We start from the raw sequence: 20,578 nt of genomic DNA, 5'->3' as shown, positions 1-20,578 counted from the left end.
TCTGGAAGAATGTAAACAGCAAAGCCTCGCATGCTTATAAGATTTGCTTATCGTTTGCCTCACAATATGTTCACGCACACACGAGATCAATAAAGTCCAAGCTGGACAAAACTGGTCTCCCGACTAGCTAATACTGGTTTTAGAGGAGATAGGGCAGTTTCATACGGTCAAGCTGAAACAGTTTAAACTAGCCTAAAGTCAATTGTTTTTGGCTTGATGTGTATTTTTGTTATAATTGCCAATCTAGGATATCATATTATGATACTGATATAAAATGAAACATATACAAATATGTTTTCAAATGTCCGCAAACCTATATAAACCATGAACCCGTTTAAAATACTTTGCATTTATTTGAATGGATATATAGAATAAATACAACCGCTTATTTGAAGTATTGATTTAAAGTAATTGAGTATTTTCCCCTCAAGTGAAAATGAGAAAAATTCTATTTAAATAAATATATGTGCTTGTCTATACACCTTATAGTATTATATATTTGGAATCATTTAAATGTATTTTTTAAAAAATGGTTCATATTTTTATAGAAACGTTTTCCAGCCTTTTTATGCATTTATTTAAGGTTTTTTGTAGTCTCTGCTGTGACTTTTGATAAATTTAATGTGTCCCTAATACTATTTTTTTAAGAAAGCATAGTGATCATTTGAAGCTTTTATCAGAAAAAAACAGACGAGCAATATCAGCTTTGACGTGTTAGGTTTATTTATCGCTTTATTCTCACATTTCACACAGTGCAAGAAATTAAACCCTTGTGTAGATCGGGGTTGGTGCCAATTTTATCAGTAAAACTAGGAGGAGAGTTGGAGGACAGCTTGCCAGCATTACTTCAAAATAATTACATTCTACCTTCAATCCGGCCACTTCTGTATTCATATGACCATTAAAACAATGACTTGAATGAGCAGGAATGACTAGAACCTCTGAGAAAAAAAAAACGGGACATAGACCTAATATGAAATGTACTCAAAGTTTAACATTCTTAATCTAAAACCGCCTTATTTCACCCTCATTTAAGCTAACTGATGAGCAGCACCAGTGTAAATTGGCATTAATGCCCTGATATGAACGGATCGTGCACATCAGGATTCAAGAGCTGCATACGGTTTCATCAGCTCCTTAATTGACAAAAACGAGAAAGAGAAACAAACTAAAAAAAAGATAAAAGTTACGATATTTATGCATGTCACCTGAACAAAACGCTACGAGTGCATCTTCAAGGCATCAAATGTCCTTCTACCATTTATGCCAACTGCTGTTTCACAAATAATATTGCTCTGATTAAGGAAGGCCAGGATACGTCATCTTTACAGAGTAATGAACTGAAAAAGGAGTAATTACAGAATAAAATGTGCATAAAATCCATTTGGCACACACCAAAAAAGAAAGAAAATCGGGAATGCACGTGTTTGCACATGCATATGTGTGTCTGTACAGTTTACTGTAATTGTGAGAAATACGCTTGCCTCTTATATTACACCGTCTAGCCTCCGGCAATATGCATTAATGAAAAGACATTGGAGGCTGCTTATTGGTTGAGTCCCACTACTCTCCAGTTTTGCTCCCAGAGCTGCTCTTGAACTTCACCACCATGACGGTGATGTTGTCGGGACAGCCGCGGTAGAAAGACTGCAGCACGATGCTCTTGGCGCCGAAGTGCGGCTCGTCCAAGCGTTCCCGCACGAAGCGCACGGCCTCCTCGTTGCTGAACGCGTCCCACAGGCCGTCGGAGGCGAGGATCATGAACTCCGGCTGGAGCTTGTCCAGGTCAAAGGTCAAGATATCCGGGTCTGGGATGACCACGTTCAAGTTCTTGAGAGGATAGTCGCCGAGTGAGCGAGACATGGCCAGGATGCCCTGCACACGCCAAGAGCCGTTGAAACTGATGAAGCCACCTAATGGATGAGATCACACAGACGCGTTATATTCACTCAGTGAAGTCATCTGGAAGACGACAACAGAAGGCCCAATCACTGACAGTTTACTAAAAAGCCCATGGAGTGTTTGATTTTTCTTGTCATATTAAGATTTGTAAATGCATTTAAAAATGTAAATGATATAATTAGCGAATTTATACTAGGGCTGAGAAGAGTTTTAGAATAAATAATTACACAAGGTTTCAATTAATTGATACAATAAAATCGCAAATTACTACACTGCCCCCCAGAAAATGACTGAATGGACATTATTAAAAAGAAAGAAATGTTTTGATTTAACATTGAATTTATTGTAAATAAATTATTTTAAAAAATCAAATCTTAGGTGTATTTATTCAGACTGTTCAGAGGCGGTTCACGAATGCATTTACACTGACACAATCGTTGCAAAAATAATGCTATAAGGTTTATGGGTTTTACAAATTAGGATTTTTAATAAACAATAATAATAATAATTATAACCCTTTAATTTTTTACCTATCAATAAAGAAATATTAGTAATACTATTGTTGTGGAAAAATACTACTACTACTACTACTACTACTACTAATAATAATAATAATAATAATAACAATATTATTATTATTATTAACAACATACAAAAGGTGACAATTGTCAAATTCAGCTACTGTCAAACAAATTTCATCAACTAAACGGTTAAAAGAACAACAATTAACAAACATGAATTATTATTGGCTAAATGTCAGTTCACTCATATCTAAGAAACAAATCAGAGAACGTGGGCAGAAATATTGGTGATGGGTCAAAAAAAAAAAAAAAAAAAAAAAAATCCAGGGACAGAATTACCTATATCAAAAAGTGAAGGAGACTGGTTTAACCAGGCTATTTTGGGTCACCATTGACTTCCATAGTATTCTTCTTCTTACTATGGAAGTCAATGGTGACTCAGCCTGGTAACAAACTTTATTCAAATATCTTCCTAAGAAATTCATACAGGTTTGGAACTAACTGAGGGTGAGTAAATGACAGAATTTTCATCATTTTCGATAATTAATGAATCGGTTCAAATTTGTAAAATGCCCCTAAATGTTTTTTTTTGATTCTGAAGCACTTATTTTGTGTATGTATCGAAACGAAGCCTACCGAAATCATGATTTAATGCCACAGCAGCTCACCCAAGGAACCTCACCTGCTCTCTTGATCCTCTTGCGCTCTTTCAGCTGGTAAGGCTTGTGATCGTGTGACAAGGCCACAGCGTTGCCGTCCTTATCGCAGAGAACGCCGCGAGAGTCTCCGACGTTTGCCACGGTCAGTTCGCGGTCTGACAACAAGGCTATCAAGCATGTTGTGCCTGAAGACAAAAGGTGGTGTTCAGCATCGTTTGCTAAATCTCAGAGATGAGGTCTAGCCGAAACACGCTCACCTGCTTCATCGTGGGTGGCAGAGAACTTGTCCACCATGTCCCGGTCCACACTCAGAATGCGCTGCTCTAGGATGGAGGGGTAGGAGAGAGGACTGTCTTTCTTTTCTCGCTCGTAGGCCTGCAGCTGCTGTTTCAGGGTCTCGGGCAGGTGGGCCTTCACATAATCAGCGGCTGCCTGCGGGAAACAACGAAGAACTCACTCTTCAGGGTTTATAATTCACGTTCATTCATGAAGTTCATTGGGATTTCGACTGATAGCTGATAGGCGTTAATAAAGTGGAAAACCTTTAAGACAAAGAAAGAAAGAAAGGCAGACGTGAGCTGCTCTCATGAAAACACGTCAAAAGAATTCATATTTTAAGTAAAGATTTGATGACAATTGGCATTACCGTAATTAGGGCTGCTCAATTATGGTATGACGATCTTAAAAAGTACTAAAGAATCATATTTAGTATATAAATTTCAAAATTGTGCGCAAAAATAGAACACTTTAATTACATTAAGTCTGCTTGTTTTTTACCTGGGAATATACAGTATTTTCACGATATTGAAATTTAGTGGCAAAAAGGTGCTGCCATAATACAGTATAAATCGTTTAATACCTTTTGTTCTTTTACAAAAATATATAAACATTTAAATATAATAAAGCAATGCACAAAAAATGTTTTTTACACCGGTTAAAGTGAAAAAGAATTTAAAGATCGATAGGTATTATTTCACGGTAAGATATCATTAGTTAACCCAGAATAATAAAGAATTTAAAAATAAATAGCCCACTGGGACTAAATATGAATGTTTTTGGCGCCGTGATGAACACCACTGCGGATATTTAAATGTGAAAGTAGCGCAGTGTTTGTGATAATGGCTGTCCTCATTCGTGCTCGTTTACATCAGAGTGCACGCGTAAATACTTCTTTTCCGTATTTTAAAGGTGCCCGTGATAACGATACCGTGCCTATTCTTTATAGCGATGAATCACATTAAAGAATACCGGCACGTGTCTGGCTGTATTACACTCCTGTTGTATTTTTCCCCCCCATCAACAATACAATTATTGGGAGCTGAAAACATTAAACTGTCATTCATTGCTCAGCCCTTACCATAATGCATCATGAATTTTCATTTATGTAAATTTTTAATGTTTTTACAATTTCCATTTGTTCTTAATGGAGATTCTCATTAATGCATTACAGCACAACAAATCCTACATACAATACACTTCAGGTTATGTGCTTCCTCGTTCCAGTAATGATAATGGGATTTGTGCGTTCTGAAAATGAGGAAAGGGGAAAATCCGCAAAACTCAGGAAATGCACATCGCTTCATTTTCTTAATGCAAAACCTCATTCCCCGTTTTGATCTGGGGTGAAACCCGACAGGAACGTTATTGATGACATATTCATCCACGTATTAAAAATACGCTAGTTTCAGAAATTCAGACTCAACAGAGGTTTACTTAATTAGGTTTTAGCTGTTAGTTGACACTAAAAATTAAATCCGTCGTCACTTATTCACCTACAAACCTTTTTTTCTTCTTCTGCAGAACATGATGTGACTATCGTATGGTTATCATATCACGAACGGTTTCTTATTTTGTGTTCGGTAGAAGAAAGCACGTCACGTAGGCATGGAGTGACAAAAAGGCTAGAACGATCGTTTTTGGGTGAGCTGTCCCTTTAAAGGAGGCCTAAGAGCTCTAGCCAGATGGAGTTTGCAGCAGAATACAGATGAAGGGACAGAAAGTCTCTAGAGAGCGAGTGCCCTTTCCAAACACAGCCAGATCACCAAAACATAGCGAGTCAAAAGAGCGTGATTTCACTTCCTCGTCGTCGCTCAGGATGGTCTGGATCCTTTCAGCAGCTCACACTACGGCCTTGTGCGTGTTTTCAACTTTAAGCCTTTGCCAGTGACTCAGCAATGCCACGCTATAAATACAATGATGAAACCAGAGAAGCAAACATAATACCTGTCTGCCAAGAGAACTGCTGCAGTGTCTTTCAAAGCCACTTCCCGGGCAACAGCGAGTCGCTGCTTTTCGGGAAAAGACACGGAGGAGCCTCCCGATGAAGACGATGCATTATTTACGCAGAAGCATCGCTCATGCGGAACACTTACAGAATAAGCAGATATAGCTCAGGGTCACTTTGCGCACGGCAGTGATTTTAAAACCGTAAATAGCACACAGTCGAGCTCAGATCGGAGATAGGAGACCGCTGACTCCAAACCGTAAGAACAAACTCTTGATTATCTAAAAGTATTGTCTGCTTAGCTCGAATTCGGTGTGTTACCGTTTGAAAAGGCTGGAGCAGCTTTCTCGAACACTATTAGTCAATAACAATTAAAGTCATTAATTGAGCTCCTGACAACGGCGCAATACTCTGCGGGCGACACAATCTGAATTATTTAAAGTATGTTGATCGTTGTGTCTCAGGAACAAAGACAGTGGGGCGGAGGTGACCCACAGTGACCTCTATCCACTCAAGACCCTCCCACAGCAAACACACTACAGTCACGCGTCCAGTTGACTTGTTCACACACCAGCACAATGAGGCCTTTATTACTGCCGTTAAGCACCTGTGTATTCCTGATACATCCCATGAAATATCTAAATGATTCTATTTTGTTCTTTAAAAATATTTTTTTTTTTGCGTTGTGGGATAATTCCAGCACATTTCACCTTTAATTCAGATTACTAAAATGTAAAAAAAAAATAAAAATAAAAAAAGGTATTACCGTGGTTGTATCTGAAGGTTAATGAATAATAATAATAATAATAATAATAAATGAACTTCTATGAAATCAAAATATTATTTTTTATAAAATGCAGGGTCAGTAAATCGTTGTTAACAAATTATATATTTTTTAAGCAAAGATATTATATATAAATATTATTTAATAATATAAATAAATGATAATGCTATAAAACACGTTTTCAAATAAATATAACTGTTTTTAATACTAATAATAGGAAATGTTTCTTGATCAGTAAATCAGCTTATCAGAACGATTTCTAAAGATTTATGCCACACTGAGACTGAAATAATGATGCTGACAATTCAGTTTTGCATCAAAGGAATGCATTACACCTTAAAATAAATTAAAACAGCAAAGAGTTATTTTAGATAGTAATAATATATTTCACAATATTACTGTTTTTGCTGCGCGTGTTTAAATAAATGCATCCTTGGTCAGCATAAGAGACTTCTACTTAGAAACAATAACACACACACACACACACACACACACACACACACACACACACACCTGCTAATGTTTTAATAGGATTCATCTATTCAGAGCATTTAGAATCAGATTTAAATAAGAAAGACTACACAGTAATTCATACATAAGGTCACAACACTCACACTTTCGTACCAGCATCTCTAATTAAAAGCTCAATTAGCCGGGCCTAATTCAAGATTACAATAACGAGAAAACCAGACCGCCAGGGAATAGAGGAAGAGCAACGGATGCGTAAGACAAGCGTTGATTAGGCCAACTGTGCTAGTCATTGTTAGCGGGAGCTCTCTTCATTAGCAGACACCACAGGGCAGGAGATGATGAAACGCAAGGCTGTCTATTTAACAGGGTATTTTTAACAGACCCCCCTGGATTAAACTCCAGACCTAGTTTTTACTTTTGACATATTAAATCTGAACTTGCATTTGCATTGCAAACGTAGATTTGCATTACACATGCAAACCTTAACCTCAATGTGATTGATTGTTGGTTATTTGACCATTAGCTGTCGTCATCGCCGAGCTCGTCAGTCTGCCGTTTTAATCAGCCGCCAAAGAAAACAAGCGCGGGCCTTCAGAGCTGTAAAAAATAGCCACAAGAACAATGATTAAAAAAAAGGCATGCAGCCTAAAAAGTCAATAATAAAAATGGCTCAGACTTGTGACTGGGTGGGGTGTTCATCCTGTTGTTTGGTGTCAGATTTATGCGCTGAGCATTGTGGGAGGTTGGAAAAAACTGCAAAAAAAAAAAAAAAACACATATAATTAAACCTAACAGTGTTGCTTTTCTGCGTCTCTGGTGCTGCGATGAAGATAGAAATGCACTTATATCATAAAAAATACTAACTAAAAACAGTAAGAGGGAAGTGAGATTTTTTCAGATTTTTATATATATATATATATATATATATATATATATATATATATATATATATATTTTTTTTTTTTTTTTTTTTTTTTTTAAGGTAAAGCTGGATTTTCAGCATCATTAATCCAGTCTACATTTTTTTTTGATTGAGAAAGAAGAAAAGCTTTTTAATTGGGCTATTCTACATTAAAAGGCAAAAATATAAATCAAATACAGGAAAATAATCGAGACCTAGACCTATCCGGTAGCAATAAAACCTCAAGCACTGTTCTATTATTGAGTGGCTGAGTCAGTAATCCGACATTAAAATTTTAGTTTAGGCAATAATTATCATGACCTTTGCATTTCACAACCAGAAAAATCTGCCAGTATGCAGATAGCACTTTGCCAAGCGTACATGTACAGATAAGACTCAATGTCAGGAAGTTTGGGTCAGCAAACATTTATGGGAGGAGATAGGTAGGGTAGATTAAAATGCTCCAACCTTCGGCCCCAGTAAAAGACCTTTTAATCTATTAACTGCTTGAAAAGCAGCAGGGCCCCTGGACATTTGTATAAACAAATAGCACTATAAATAGAGTTCGGGCATTCCATATATGATCACGAGAGCCAGAAACAGCCGACTTGAATGCTGAGGAAAATAGCTGATCTGCAAAGTCCAAATTCGAAGAGATTCCCGAACCGTTTTAATAGGTTCTGTCAGATCTCTTTAAACCGCGCGAGCTGTTCGTTGCTTGAGAGCATCTCTGAAGGCATTCACACATTAAGCCAACCAGCATTCATCTGCTTCACCGCACGGTGAAGAAGATAAAATGAACATCTGTCTGTGCTCCACACAGGCTGGGAAATCAGATCGGCCGGAGCAGATGTCTGGGGAGGGGGGTGGACCGACTGAATGCCCCAGACAAGTATCACGGGAATCTCAATTGGCCGCATTAGAGTTCTCATATAACCATTACAAAGGCAGTTTGTGAAAATCTCAACGTTCGGGTCATATTATTCAGAAGAAATGCACAAAAAAAAAAACAGAATAAGTTATCATTTTTCAGTTTTAGCAATTTTACTATTATAGTTTTATCGAACTACAATGGCCACAAAATTGTCTTACCTATATATATGCTTTTTGTTTTGGAAAATAGTCTTAAAGGGACAGTCCATGCATTACTTACACTCCTGTTGTTCCAAATCTGTATGACCTTCTTTTTCCCCATCCAACACAAAAGCCCATTCACTCATTGTATGGAGTAAAATTACACCACGCGTAAAAGCATAAGGTTACAGAGACTTCGAGAGAGAAATCTTCAGCGAACTATTTATTAAAAATGTATTTAAAAACACTCTCGCTTTCATACTGCTACTGCGGCACCTGTTCGGGGCTCCGCTTTTATACTTTCAGGGTGATTTGTTTACGTTTTGGAGCTTTTCATCTCCAGTCCCCATCTGCGTTCAGCAATTAAAGAACGTCCGAAATGTACTTCATAATCTTCCCTTTTAATAGAGTGAGTAATACTGGTTAGAAACAACATGAGGGTGAGTAACAAACCCTTTTTTTGCACTGACTGCCGCTTTGAAGGTCGCCCCAGCTAACACGGAGCGCTCCGTTAATGTTTGGTTATTTTGAAAACCAACTTCCAACGTTCTACGAACGTTCTCTATTTTCAGGATTCCACCTTTTCGCTGTAAACAAGCCGTTGGCGAAGCGCTAAGCGGAGCGCGTTCAGCTTTCGCCGCGACTCGAGCTCTCATCAGCACCCACGCTTCTTACCTCACCGCCGTGGCCGTCAAAAATGGCAAAGATCGAAGGGTGGCTCCTGTTCACCAGGTCGGTAAGCACCTCGAAGCGGTCCTCCATGTGGTCTCTGCGGCCCTGGATCGAGTACACCGCGACGTTGTTGTTCTTGAACTCCCACGTCTTGGAGAACTCCGCGTCCAGCACGTCCAGACCGCCGAGTCTGTCGTTCATCATCATCTCCGCCACTTTCCCCTTCACCATCTTCACGGCATCCCGGCTGGACTTGACGATGGTCTTCACCTCGTCCGTGTGGAAGAAGTAACTCCAAAGGGCCAAGCTTATACATAACAAAAACAAGGTCTCTGGCCTGAGCAAGAAATAACGCATGATGCGACCCAAAAGAGACAAAAGCGTCATTGTGTCTCCTATCATCACACGCTCGGGGACTGAAGTATGGGCTTCGAATTACTTCATTAGACCGATGTGAAAGCCCATCTGCAGCCCGACGTGTTTGATCGCCCCCCGAAATCTCGAATGGCCGGTGGTTATGTTATAAGCCGCAGATCGAGCGAGTTCCCGGCGCTTTCAGCTGCAGTCTGGCTCTAGCGCCCTACCGACGCGCTGCATATAACCGCACAGATCCCATTACCCCCAACGACAGCGAACCCATTCCCTCCTATAAAGCCATCTGCGGCGCTAGCTCGCGCTTTCGACGAGCCTCTGCTCAAAAACGGCCCCGTTATTTACTCGCTCGCGCGCGCCGCGGACGGTTTTGAAGCACTTTATAGCGCCGATTCGTCGACGCACACGCCGCCGCTGCCTGGCGTCCTCCGCGCGCTGCGTGCGTGACTGACTGCAGCGCCTGGCGGACCGGGGAAAATAGACGCTGCAAATGCGCTACAGAAATGACTTCACACCGGTCCGTTAGCTCGAGACGCCTACGTCAGACTGCATTTCGGCTAACCGTTGTTTTGTATCGCCGATGCCGCAACGTGACGTACCAATCGATGCATCTGAAAGGCTGTGACGTCACGCGTAGCCGCGCTCACGAGGGAAACAGCCGCAGAATTTTATTGGGTAGATTTTATTGTTACAACATCAGCCATGCCGAATAAAATCAGTTAGGTAGCCGGTAAATCAATTTCAGGATTTTAGTAGATTTTTTTTGGTTCATTGAGTTTGTCGGACAGATAGTTTGCCTGCTTTCATATTTTTTTGATTTAGGCATTTTCTGGCCGTAATAATATTTATTCATTTATATTTTGAGAATAGCCCGTTTATGACGGTTGTCCATTGTTGTCTGCTATATTTAGGCTGCATATATTGTAAAAGTGCATCTCAAAGCAAACAATCCAAATTTCACCTAAAAGTTTAAAAACTACATATTTTTTCCTAATTATTGTAGTAATTAGCCACACTGTAAGACGATTTAAAATGAACATGAAATCATTTGATGCATGCTTTTCTAAGGCCTACAAATGACCAGCATGATCTAAACTGCTGAATGAAAACACAACTTGCATTCTACATCAGTCATGTATCATTTATAAAACAATATATAAATGTTAAAATGAGTTAAATGTGATGCAGCAGGCTTTTGTTGAACATTTACATTCCTCGATCGTTATTGCATCGCATTATCGTTTGAAACTAGACCTTTGTTCAAAAAACTGAAATACCATCTTATTATTTAAAAATAATTCCATCTAATGTTTTGTAAATAACATATTTCCCACTTTTTATATTTTTGTGAACATGATATTTTCCTATATTAATAAACATAAGAGCCTGACATCAGATATCATATAAAATACATATAATTGTCTTTAAAAAAAAAAAAAAAAAAAAAAAAAAAATATATATATATATATATATATATATATATATATATATATATATATATATAATATATAAATATTAGTATATAATATTTTTAAATATTACTTCATACCATGGTAAGCTCTACAAGGCTAAAATACAGGCCGTCCAACCATTTCAAAATGCTTTATGCATTAACACATTTGTTGATGAAAGATTATGTCAAAAACCCTTGCCTTTTTGCAAAATGCAAAACACTGATGAAAACAATTTTAAACCAGGTGTTTTACTTCATGCCCCGACATGACGTTGCACAGGCTTGTCAAGTGAAAGGATGCCATAAGTAAACACGCTGCCAGTAACAGATAAACCGATGCAAAACCGCGATGCAGAAAAGTGCTTACCCTACCGTCAGCCTTCCAGAGGCTGAATAATGGACGCGCATCTTATTGATTTCATTTTCATCACAGAAGTCCGATGGGATTTATTTTTGTGGTGCTCCAGTACTGGAAGCTCAGTGAGGTGTAGAGAAATGGATCTTTTGGTTTGACTAATGGTTTCCATTTTGCCTACCTGGCAACAGGGACATGTCATTTAGAGCAGGGCATTCGAGCCTCTTGAAGCTAATGCATATGGCCTGTGTAGCGGCAGCGAGAGGGTGGCTATGCAGGCTCAGGTAACAGCCTCCCCTCACACCTCTCATCTCCCAATGGTGCCCTTGTGTCCACAGAAACAGTGCTAGACGAGTCTAATGGGCGCTGTAAGCAGAGAGGGTAATGACATATTGCTTTTTGTTTTAGTGCTGTTTTCTAAGGAAAGCATCACTATATTAGTGTTCATAGTTTTCAACAAACCTGTATGCCTAGTATACATTTTCAGCATTACTCTCCTTTTCCATCATGCGCGATACAGCGTGATTGATGGGTCAGTGACAAAAATGAATAGGTGCAGAAAAAAGTTGCTTTAGTTGTTTTGAAAAAGTTTTAAAATATATATGTTATACACAATCATTTACATGCTTTTTACATTATCCATATATATATATATATTAGAAAAAGCATATTAAAAATGTTGAGTAACATTTTTTTTGTACATCTCTCAATCATTCAGTTTCAGTGCATAAACTGTAACATCACGTGCAATGTAATTTGAAAAAATGAACAAAAGAAAAAAAATGTAAAATATTGTTTGAAAACGTTAAAATGAAAGGTTTTGTATGGTATTGAAAAAACATACAAACTAATATATTTTTTTTAAAGTTTAACTTAAAAGTAGTGATTAAAAAAGGCATGTGGTGCAACCAAGTAAAAATGAATACAGCATTTTTTCTTACACCTTGAATATGTAATAATTATAATTTTCAATGTACATCCTTTTCCCCATAAGTACTTATGTACTTTTTCTACATGATTATAACAACAATTATAAAAACAATAATTATTTTAATGATAATAGTTTTTATTCATAATAATTAATAAATGTTTTTAGAGAGTTTACACCGCAAGACATTTTACGACATGCAATACAACTAATCTTTAAAAGACTTTGACTTTGAAGCGGTAACAAGGGTCAGGAGGTGTTACCTCATTTTTATGGTTTTATCCCCACATGCTCCAACAATAAAAACAGGACTAAAAATAGTCCTAGAGATCCTCAAATCTTTCCCTGGAGGTCCAATGAACTGCAAAGTTTAGCTCTAACCCTAATCAAACACCTAAGCATGCTAATCGGTGTCTTCAGGATCATTAGGAAATCACAGGCGGGTGAGTTTTATTATGGTTGGAGCTAAACCTTGCAGTGTATTGGACTGAGAAGATTGAGGAACTCTGTTATATACTCTAGTGACACTAGCATTGCGATGGCATTAAGTTTCTCCAAATAATGTAAAAGTTCACCTAATATGGAAGTTATTGAAGGTGTATGCTCAGTTCAGGATGGCCTAACCTTGGTCTGAACACAGTCACGCTTTAATCACTCACTACTAACACCGGAGGTGTAATTTAAAAGCCTTTTCCCTGAATGATGTCATTGCACCGCTGGGAGACATCATATCACACCATGAGGTACGAGATGAACATCTCAACTCTGGGGTTACGCTGGTCAGTAACCCCCTGAGATATAAAAGTCACCAGTGCTGGATTTCCTGAAGGAGGACTGCAGAAAGACTGCCATGACTTTGTTTCATGGGCCAACGTCTCATTTGCTTTGATTATTTAACTTCCCTTTGAGCTTCGGCCAAATGGACCAGTTACACAGAATTCAGGCCACATTTCTGTGGAAGGCAGTTTTGACCCCAGGTTTCTTCGTTCAAATTTTGTACTTTTATACCGTTAGGAAGTAGACTGTGTGTCTGATGGAAGGGTTTGAAGGCGTCTAGGATACACGACCATTCGCCCCCCAAGCGTTAGTGTTTTCTCCGCTGAGACTGTTCAAAAATCCCCCAAAAGTCTCTGATTCTCTTTGATCCTTGGGAAAATCATGACTTATTTGACCTTCGTTTAACATCGAGCAGCGTGCAATTTTGCTACTGAAACTTTGTCACAGAGCTTAAAAAAAAAATCACAGGCACAAAACAGGAATTCCTGTTTATTCTTAGTCATAGTCAGGTGTATGTGTAAATGCTCCTGCGAGTAAACATCTGCACTTTAATTGCCCTTTTAAGTGGTATAACACGAGGGATATAGATGCATGAGAATAAGAAGGACTGATACGTTAACTTTCTAAAGCCATCTCATTAGGCTTCTCCTCAGGTATCAAATCCGCAGGCCTGTGCCAAGTGTATGTCACCTGCCCATGCAGTAGAATACACTCTCATTGGCTGGACCGAGGGGCGACGGGGAGGCACAGGTAGTTAAAAGGTAGTGATCTGGATGCAATTTTCTCTTAGAGAAGAGAACGGAGAGGCGGCACGCAAGTCAACGACTAGGTAGGCACTAGCGGTGTTTCGTTCTTTCAGAAAATTTATCAGCTTCCATTTGGCATCTTCTTCAGTGCATTTGTTCACTGTTTATGTGCAGGTACTTGTACAATGCCCAATATTGTCCACCCGGTCATCCTGCTGATGGCCTTGCTGGTGGTAACAGCAGGGAATCAAGCATCACTACCCAAGACCACACAGTGGCCACGACTGAAACCCACTAAGAAGCCTCCGCCTCGAGATGAAGGTGGTCCTCCACAGCCGCCCGGCCGCTTCGGATCCCATCCCATCACAACTACTGTGAGCCCCACGGCGAGTGGTATCACAGAGGAAGCCACAGACTCCATGATGGACGCTTACTCTACTTCTCCAACCGACAGCACTACCTACTCCAGTGATGCGTATTCGGCTGACTACCACACGGAGGCCATGGTTCCTCCCGGGGTTGGCCCGGGGAACTACACGTTGGACTACAACGAGTGTTTTTTCAACTTCTGTGAGTGCTGTCCACCTGAGAGAGGTCCTCCAGGACCGGTGGGAGAAAAGGGATTGCCGGGTAAGAAGACCAGTTGTAGTTGTTTAGTATCTATCTCAATCAACTGGCTAATTAAACTTTGCCCTGTATTTGTCATCTTGCAAGGTATTCCAGGGGAAAAGGGGGAGATGGGACCTCCTGGACCTCCAGGTCAGGATGGACTCACTGGCGCTCCGGGGCCACATGGAGGAAAAGGTCTGTATGGTAATATCACCTGTTTGTTTTTAACAGAAGTATTACCAAAAGAAGTTTAAAACAGTTCAATAATCAACTGACGCTGAGTAACTTACATTTTGACCCAATTTCGCACCTTACATTCTCATTCCAAAATGAAGCAAAACTGAATCAACAGCATCTCCAAGCTACACAAAGGAACCACGTATTTTTGATTGACTGTATTTTGGTTAAGCAAACAGTTCAATGGCTCACACTAAATATATTCAGTTTTTTTGGTTCTGAACTGTCTAAAATTGCATACTGAGAAAATTCAGCTAATGAAACAAACTTGTGAATGGCAGTGAAGCAACCCTGTAGTAGGTTATTCAGTAGTCAAGACAGTGATATCAAAATGTTTTGACTACATTTTAAGAGACTACATTTTAGGTTTTAAGGTTTTCTTTACAGTCTATTATAAGTATTTAATTGTTTAGATTGACTCAACATTTTACCTCTGTTATCACCAAGCCCTAATAACAGTAATGATCTTTTTTTTTTACATTATACTGTATATACTGAATATTCTTTGTGTCTGAATTAATTGGTACCTGCGTCTGAAATCACATACTGTCTAAACTTTCTAAACCATTAAAAGGTATGTTCTGTATAGTATGAAAGTAACCTGGCCTTACTCATACACTGTGTTGTCTCTGTCATGTGACCGATGTTGTCAGTTGTGTTGCTTCACTGCCTTCACAAACCCTACTAGATCATCCATGTGTTTTTATTAACAACAAATTCAGACATACTAATTTGACATGCTACATACAAATTTTCTCCTATTATATAGTAGGTCAGTAGGCTTGTAAGGATGCTTATACTGTTAATACTAGAATCATATTTTTCTTTCCCAACTTCCACATACTTGCCGTATGTCTATCCAAAGTTATAAACAATGGATTAGGGGCATTGACATTCATCTGTTGAATGTGTATACAAATATCCTTGTTTTGCAAGAAGGACAAACATTGGACAAGACCTTAACTTTAGTAAAGGAGAATTACACAGAGCTTCTCAAAACTTCTCCTTCGGTGTCCGTACCAAAGAAAAAACTAAATACCACGCCTAAATCAAACAGACTAAACTTTTCCCTTTCCTTTAGTGCTGCATGCTCACACAAGTTGGCAAAACCTACAATTTGTCTTGAAACTGGTAATGCTAGTTCCCTGGGATTACACAAAAGGTTGTCTGCAAAGCTTAGATCTCAGATTCTTCTCTCTTAGCAAGCTCTTCACCACTGGACTAAATAAATACGGGTTTTTGTTTTCTTGTAAACCTCTGTGTATTCGTAAGGATGGAGCTCTATTCCGATAAACAGTGTGATCGAAGAGTAGATGTGCGAATAATTTTAGCTTGATGCCAAGACGTATCCATTTCTGACAATGCTAAGTGAAGGTATGAGCACAAAATGCAAATGCATCTGGAGAGATCTTTCTTTGAGAACTGTAAGCCAAACAACACATTTCCAAAACAGCATGTTCTGTCTTAAACATAGTCTCATTAAACACAATGTCCCATTGTTGTGGTTACTTCGCAGATAATGCTTGTAAGTTTGTTAACAGACATCCTTTCCTCCTTCAGGAGAGAAAGGTGATCCTGGAGTGAGTGGGCTACCCGGGATTCCTGGTGTCACTGGGAAACAAGGAGAGAAAGGTACATTTATTTGTGACAAAGGCCCTAACCCGGTATTAGATTCACTTTGTGTTAAGCTTACTAATTCAAATTATAAAGTGTATTTTCTGAAAGTGAGCAGGATCAGAATTTACTTAGTTATATAATATAATAATAGCAAATGATCAGTAACAGAGTTGAAATAATGTAGATTTGTATTATGTTTTCATTATATTGATTTATTCTTCTCTTCTATCTGAGATTCAGATTTTCTGTCCCTTACTTTGTTCAGCTCTGTTTTCCATAGACACGGTTATTTTACTGTCGTTATAATGACTTTATTACTTTATATTGGACCTTATCAAGCACAATATTTCAGCTCTGTTATGGCGGAGTCCTAATAAGTGTGATAATTTAATTTGTAATTTTTTCAAGGTACACCTAAACTAAGCAGTACTATTAAAATTTAATCCACTATCCAAGTATAATAATCAGAAATGTACTGTGACAGGGTTGAAATAATACAGATTTAGGATTAGAAGTAATAAATAACTACTGGATTCATCATATCATGTTTCAACAATTTTTTTTTTAATTTTGAGGTTGTAGAAATTGCTTTGTCCCTTACTTGTTATTCAACCATGATAAGTATGTGATATATATACTTTCTGTTCAGCCCTGTTATTTCCCCCTTTTTCAAATGAAGATTTTTTAGATGTCATATGAAACTTTCTGACCACATGGTTCAACTTTATTTATGTACACTAATAAGGCTGATGAAATGTGTAATTTCTAAAACTGAGTGATTTAATAGAATACACTTTATTGTTATTTAAGTGTGGATTGTAGTCTAACTGAGTTGGTTGAAATAATGTAGGGTTAGAGGTAGATAACCTCTTAGAGGTATTTATTATACCATGTTTAATTATGAAGATTTTTAACAGGCTTTACACATTTTAGGGATTCTAGAATTTGTATCTGTCCCTTATTTTCTATTCAACCCTGCTAAGAATCAATATAAGAATCAAAAATTGATTTAAGAAAATACCATAAGGTGGTCCCTCAGTGTCTATGGTGGTTTTGGCACTTGGCAAAGTGAGAAAATTGAAATAAGGTTGATATATTGAAGTATTCAACAGTAGCTTTTTTACAGCATTATACAGTAACACTTTCCTACGAATGGGCCTTGTGTTTCAAATTCCACTTGATGTTAATGTGTACAGGTGAAATGGGCCTCAAAGGAGACAAAGGAGATACAGGTTTAACCGGGCTGAAAGGAGACCCAGGGGACAGGGGAGAGCCCGGCTGGAATGGAACAAAGGGAGAGGCGGGCGAGCCTGGCATACAAGGACCAGCTGGCCCCCCCGGACCAGATGGCATCAAGGGGGAGAAGGGCGACAAAGGAGACTGTCCATTTGGAGAGAAAGGACAGAAAGGCAGTATGGGGGAGCCAGGGCTTCAAGGGCCAAAAGGAGACATGGGAGTGCCAGGTCTGAACGGCACAGATGGGCTTCCTGGGGCTAAGGGTCCGAAAGGAGACCCAGGGCCCCCAGGTAGGCAGGGAGAGCCTGGTCCTCCAGGATCTCATGGACCACCAGGACAGAGGGGGATGCCAGGGATGAAAGGCACACGAGGTCTGAAGGGAGCACGAGGTGTTAGGGGATTCAAGGGCCTTAAGGGTGAGCCTGCCGTTCAGAAGCGCTCAGCCTTCAGCGTCGGTCTCTTTCCCAGCCGATCGTTCCCGCCTCCCGGCCTGCCGATCAAGTTTGACAAAGTCATTTACAACGAGGAGGGTCACTGGGACCCACACGGCAGTAAGTTCAACTGCACTCATGGGGGAGTTTACGTCTTTTCCTACTACATAACCGTGCGTAATCGCCCCCTGCGCGCAGCCCTGGTGGTGAACGGCATTCGCAAACTGCGAACTCGCGACTCCCTTTACGGTCAGGACATCGACCAGGCCTCCAACATGGCAGTGCTGCGTCTATCATCTGGAGACCAGGTCTGGCTGGAGACTCTGCGGGACTGGAACGGTGTTTATTCCAGCAGCGAGGACGACAGCACGTTCTCCGGATTCCTGCTCTATGCTGATGCCACCAAGGACTGACGGCCAGGAATCGCACTGACTTCTGAACGAACCATTTTAGACCAGTACTTAATTTTCTAGGGCCGAAACAAAAGCCACCTTTATTACCTAAATTACTTGAGATCTGAAATTAGATCCATGTACTAACAGTAACTGTACAGCCACTAATTATTACACTACCTGTTTCATGGCAAGGACTATCAATGCTGGACTGTGCTGTAATTTGTTTTCATAAGCTGATCATTTGTGGGAGCTATTTTGTAGCTCTTTACATATTTATACAAAATAGCTAGCAGCTTATTCAATAAAATGATTCAATCTGTCTTGCTTTCTTAACCATGCTGTGATTTTTAAAAAACAATTTATGTAATATTAATTAATAAATGCAAGACTTAGTTTTGTTAATTACAAATAAAACCTTTTTTTTTTTACATTTGAGCCCTAGAATAGTTTTTTTTCTCCCACACATTAATAAAAATCCATGTGTATCCTTAAAAATATACTCAATCTGAAAAAAGACATATATATATATATATAATTCAGATGGTATTGGGGGAGGGACATTCTCATTATACAGATAATTTGATTGGACAAATAGTTCACAATAAGTCATTATTTTTTGACCATTTTCTGAAGAAATACTATAAATTTTAAATTGATGTTTCTGATGTGAGTTGCCTATCGTTAAGCAGAAAGAAAGCTTTAGTGGGAAAGCACTATTTACAGAATCATTTACATTCTGCTCATTCAGAAGCCGCATGAATTCAAGGTCAGTGTTTAAAGATTCATAACTTGCTGTAAATATAAAAAAGGGAAACGGAAAACAGGTAATAGGGTTCTCTCGTATGATTTCCTTCAGCTAAAACAGACTTTTCATTTTTCCATACCAGTAATGCAAACCTACGCATTTTTCATGAATGATCAAACAAAGTAGTAACAGATTATTTCTTGATTTAACAGAAACATTTTACTTTCTTCTTTAGTTCAGTGATTAAAAAAAACTATTATTTTAGAAAAAAAATCAAGCACAGACCAAAAAATTTTAATAGAACTGAGACTTGATTTCCCTGATACACATATGTATGTATGATGCTCAGCAGCTTTATTCTGGGTTCCTCTGACCAAAGGGAAGAGCTGACTGGCTGCGGTCGGGGTCGTTCAGCCGGAGGATGCGGATCAGGTTATTGACTGGCAGAGAACTGAGACACGGAAACAACAGAACATTGCGTTTTCACTAGGACTATCAATTTAAAACAGCTTTATAAATGAGACAAAATAAATTAATCATGTCTTTTAATCTAACTACAGTAGTGCCCTCCATAAGTATTGGGAAAAAAATTCTTAAAGAATGACGTTTTATTATTAGCTGTTTCAACACATAAATGTCTTGCTAAATTAAAATGACAAGACTTAGATTTAATAGATTTAATAGATTTCATCCCACTTGCCGATATGAGCATAAATATTTGGACAGATGGACTTAAGGCAGATTAAAAAAATTACAAGCTATTGTTTTGATGCAGATCCATTGCATGCAATCACAGCAGCGAGCGTGCGACACACAGACGTCACCAGGTCTCATCCTTTAAAATGATTTTTGCCTTTTTTCTGGATCATTGTTCTGATGCAATATGAAGCACTTTCTAATGAGTCTGGTGACATTTTCTTGAATATCGGCAGCCAAGATGGTATTGTACTCTTCCAAATTCATCGTCCCTCCAGGCCTAAGCAGAGAAGATAACAGAGTCAAACTTCTAAAATCCCTTGAGGGACAACTGAAGACCGGCAGATGTACCAAACAGGAACCTATATTGCAAGACTGTAGATTGAGATCGATTTAAAAACCTTTGTTGATACAGAAACATACATAAATGTGCAATTACTTTCATCTTCAAAATACAAGAAAGAAAATACAAGAATATCCAAAACAATTGCAAATGTGACATTGATTTTAACAACATTTACAACAACAGAAAATGTAATATTACGTGAACAATTTACATTTTAAATGTAGCATTTAAATACTGACGATATTGTTTGTTATATTTTACAACAATATAAGTTCCAACAAAATCTGCAACAGAACTGGTGTGCATCTCCGAGCAACCCCAGATAGCACGCGTACGTCTGCAAGATGTCTGTTAATGAACTACTGATCTGGAAAGCATCTGATATCTAAAAAAAACATCTGACAGACATCTTACAGATGTCAGTTTT

The 20,578-nt window shown here is 38.7% G+C and overlaps 2 protein-coding genes and 1 long non-coding RNA gene across 3 annotated transcripts; 1 reads left to right on the top strand and 2 right to left on the bottom strand.

The window, feature by feature from the left end:
• Positions 1-700: 700 nt before the first annotated feature.
• Positions 701-10,279, bottom strand: ppm1la (protein phosphatase, Mg2+/Mn2+ dependent, 1La). Its single transcript, XM_043264249.1, has 4 exons — positions 9,212-10,279; positions 3,340-3,514; positions 3,106-3,267; positions 701-1,913 (listed from the first exon to the last, which is right to left on the bottom strand). Exons 1-4 carry the CDS (start codon positions 9,608-9,610, stop codon positions 1,564-1,566), a joined length of 1,086 nt encoding a protein of 361 aa, XP_043120184.1. The 5' UTR covers positions 9,611-10,279; the 3' UTR covers positions 701-1,563.
• LOC122362698 lies at positions 3,764-7,471 on the bottom strand. Its single transcript, XR_006253155.1, has 2 exons — positions 7,238-7,471; positions 3,764-7,158 (listed from the first exon to the last, which is right to left on the bottom strand). It is a non-coding gene; the product is annotated as an uncharacterized LOC122362698 (long non-coding RNA).
• Positions 10,280-11,113: 834 nt separating the features above from the next.
• otol1a (otolin 1a) lies at positions 11,114-18,751 on the top strand. Its single transcript, XM_043255449.1, has 5 exons — positions 11,114-13,922; positions 14,014-14,469; positions 14,554-14,643; positions 16,246-16,317; positions 17,499-18,751. Exons 2-5 carry the CDS (start codon positions 14,025-14,027, stop codon positions 18,380-18,382), a joined length of 1,491 nt encoding a protein of 496 aa, XP_043111384.1. The 5' UTR covers positions 11,114-13,922; positions 14,014-14,024; the 3' UTR covers positions 18,383-18,751.
• The last annotated feature ends 1,827 nt before the right edge of the window (positions 18,752-20,578 follow it).

This window comes from Puntigrus tetrazona, chromosome 2 (assembly GCF_018831695.1).
Source record: "Puntigrus tetrazona isolate hp1 chromosome 2, ASM1883169v1, whole genome shotgun sequence".
Lineage (NCBI taxonomy): Eukaryota > Metazoa > Chordata > Actinopteri > Cypriniformes > Cyprinidae > Puntigrus > Puntigrus tetrazona.
Note: the sequence above shows the minus strand (reverse complement) of the source record. Positions and strands in the feature narration are given on the sequence as shown.

Bases quoted from the DNA above. Each gene is read 5' to 3' on its own strand.
- ppm1la (XM_043264249.1), bottom strand. From the start codon at position 9,610: ATGATAGGAGACACAATGACGCTTTTGTCTCTTTTGGGTCGCATCATG. The intron at 3,268-3,339 runs GTGAGCGTGTTT...TTTTGTCTTCAG, and splicing joins TGCCACCCACGATGAAGCAG to GCACAACATGCTTGATAGCC. The intron at 1,914-3,105 runs GTGAGGTTCCTT...CTCATCCATTAG, and splicing joins CAAGAGGATCAAGAGAGCAG to GTGGCTTCATCAGTTTCAAC.
- otol1a (XM_043255449.1), top strand. From the start codon at position 14,025: ATGCCCAATATTGTCCACCCGGTCATCCTGCTGATGGCCTTGCTGGTG. The intron at 14,644-16,245 runs GTCTGTATGGTA...TTCCTCCTTCAG, and splicing joins GGGGCCACATGGAGGAAAAG to GAGAGAAAGGTGATCCTGGA. The intron at 16,318-17,498 runs GTACATTTATTT...TAATGTGTACAG, and splicing joins TGGGAAACAAGGAGAGAAAG to GTGAAATGGGCCTCAAAGGA.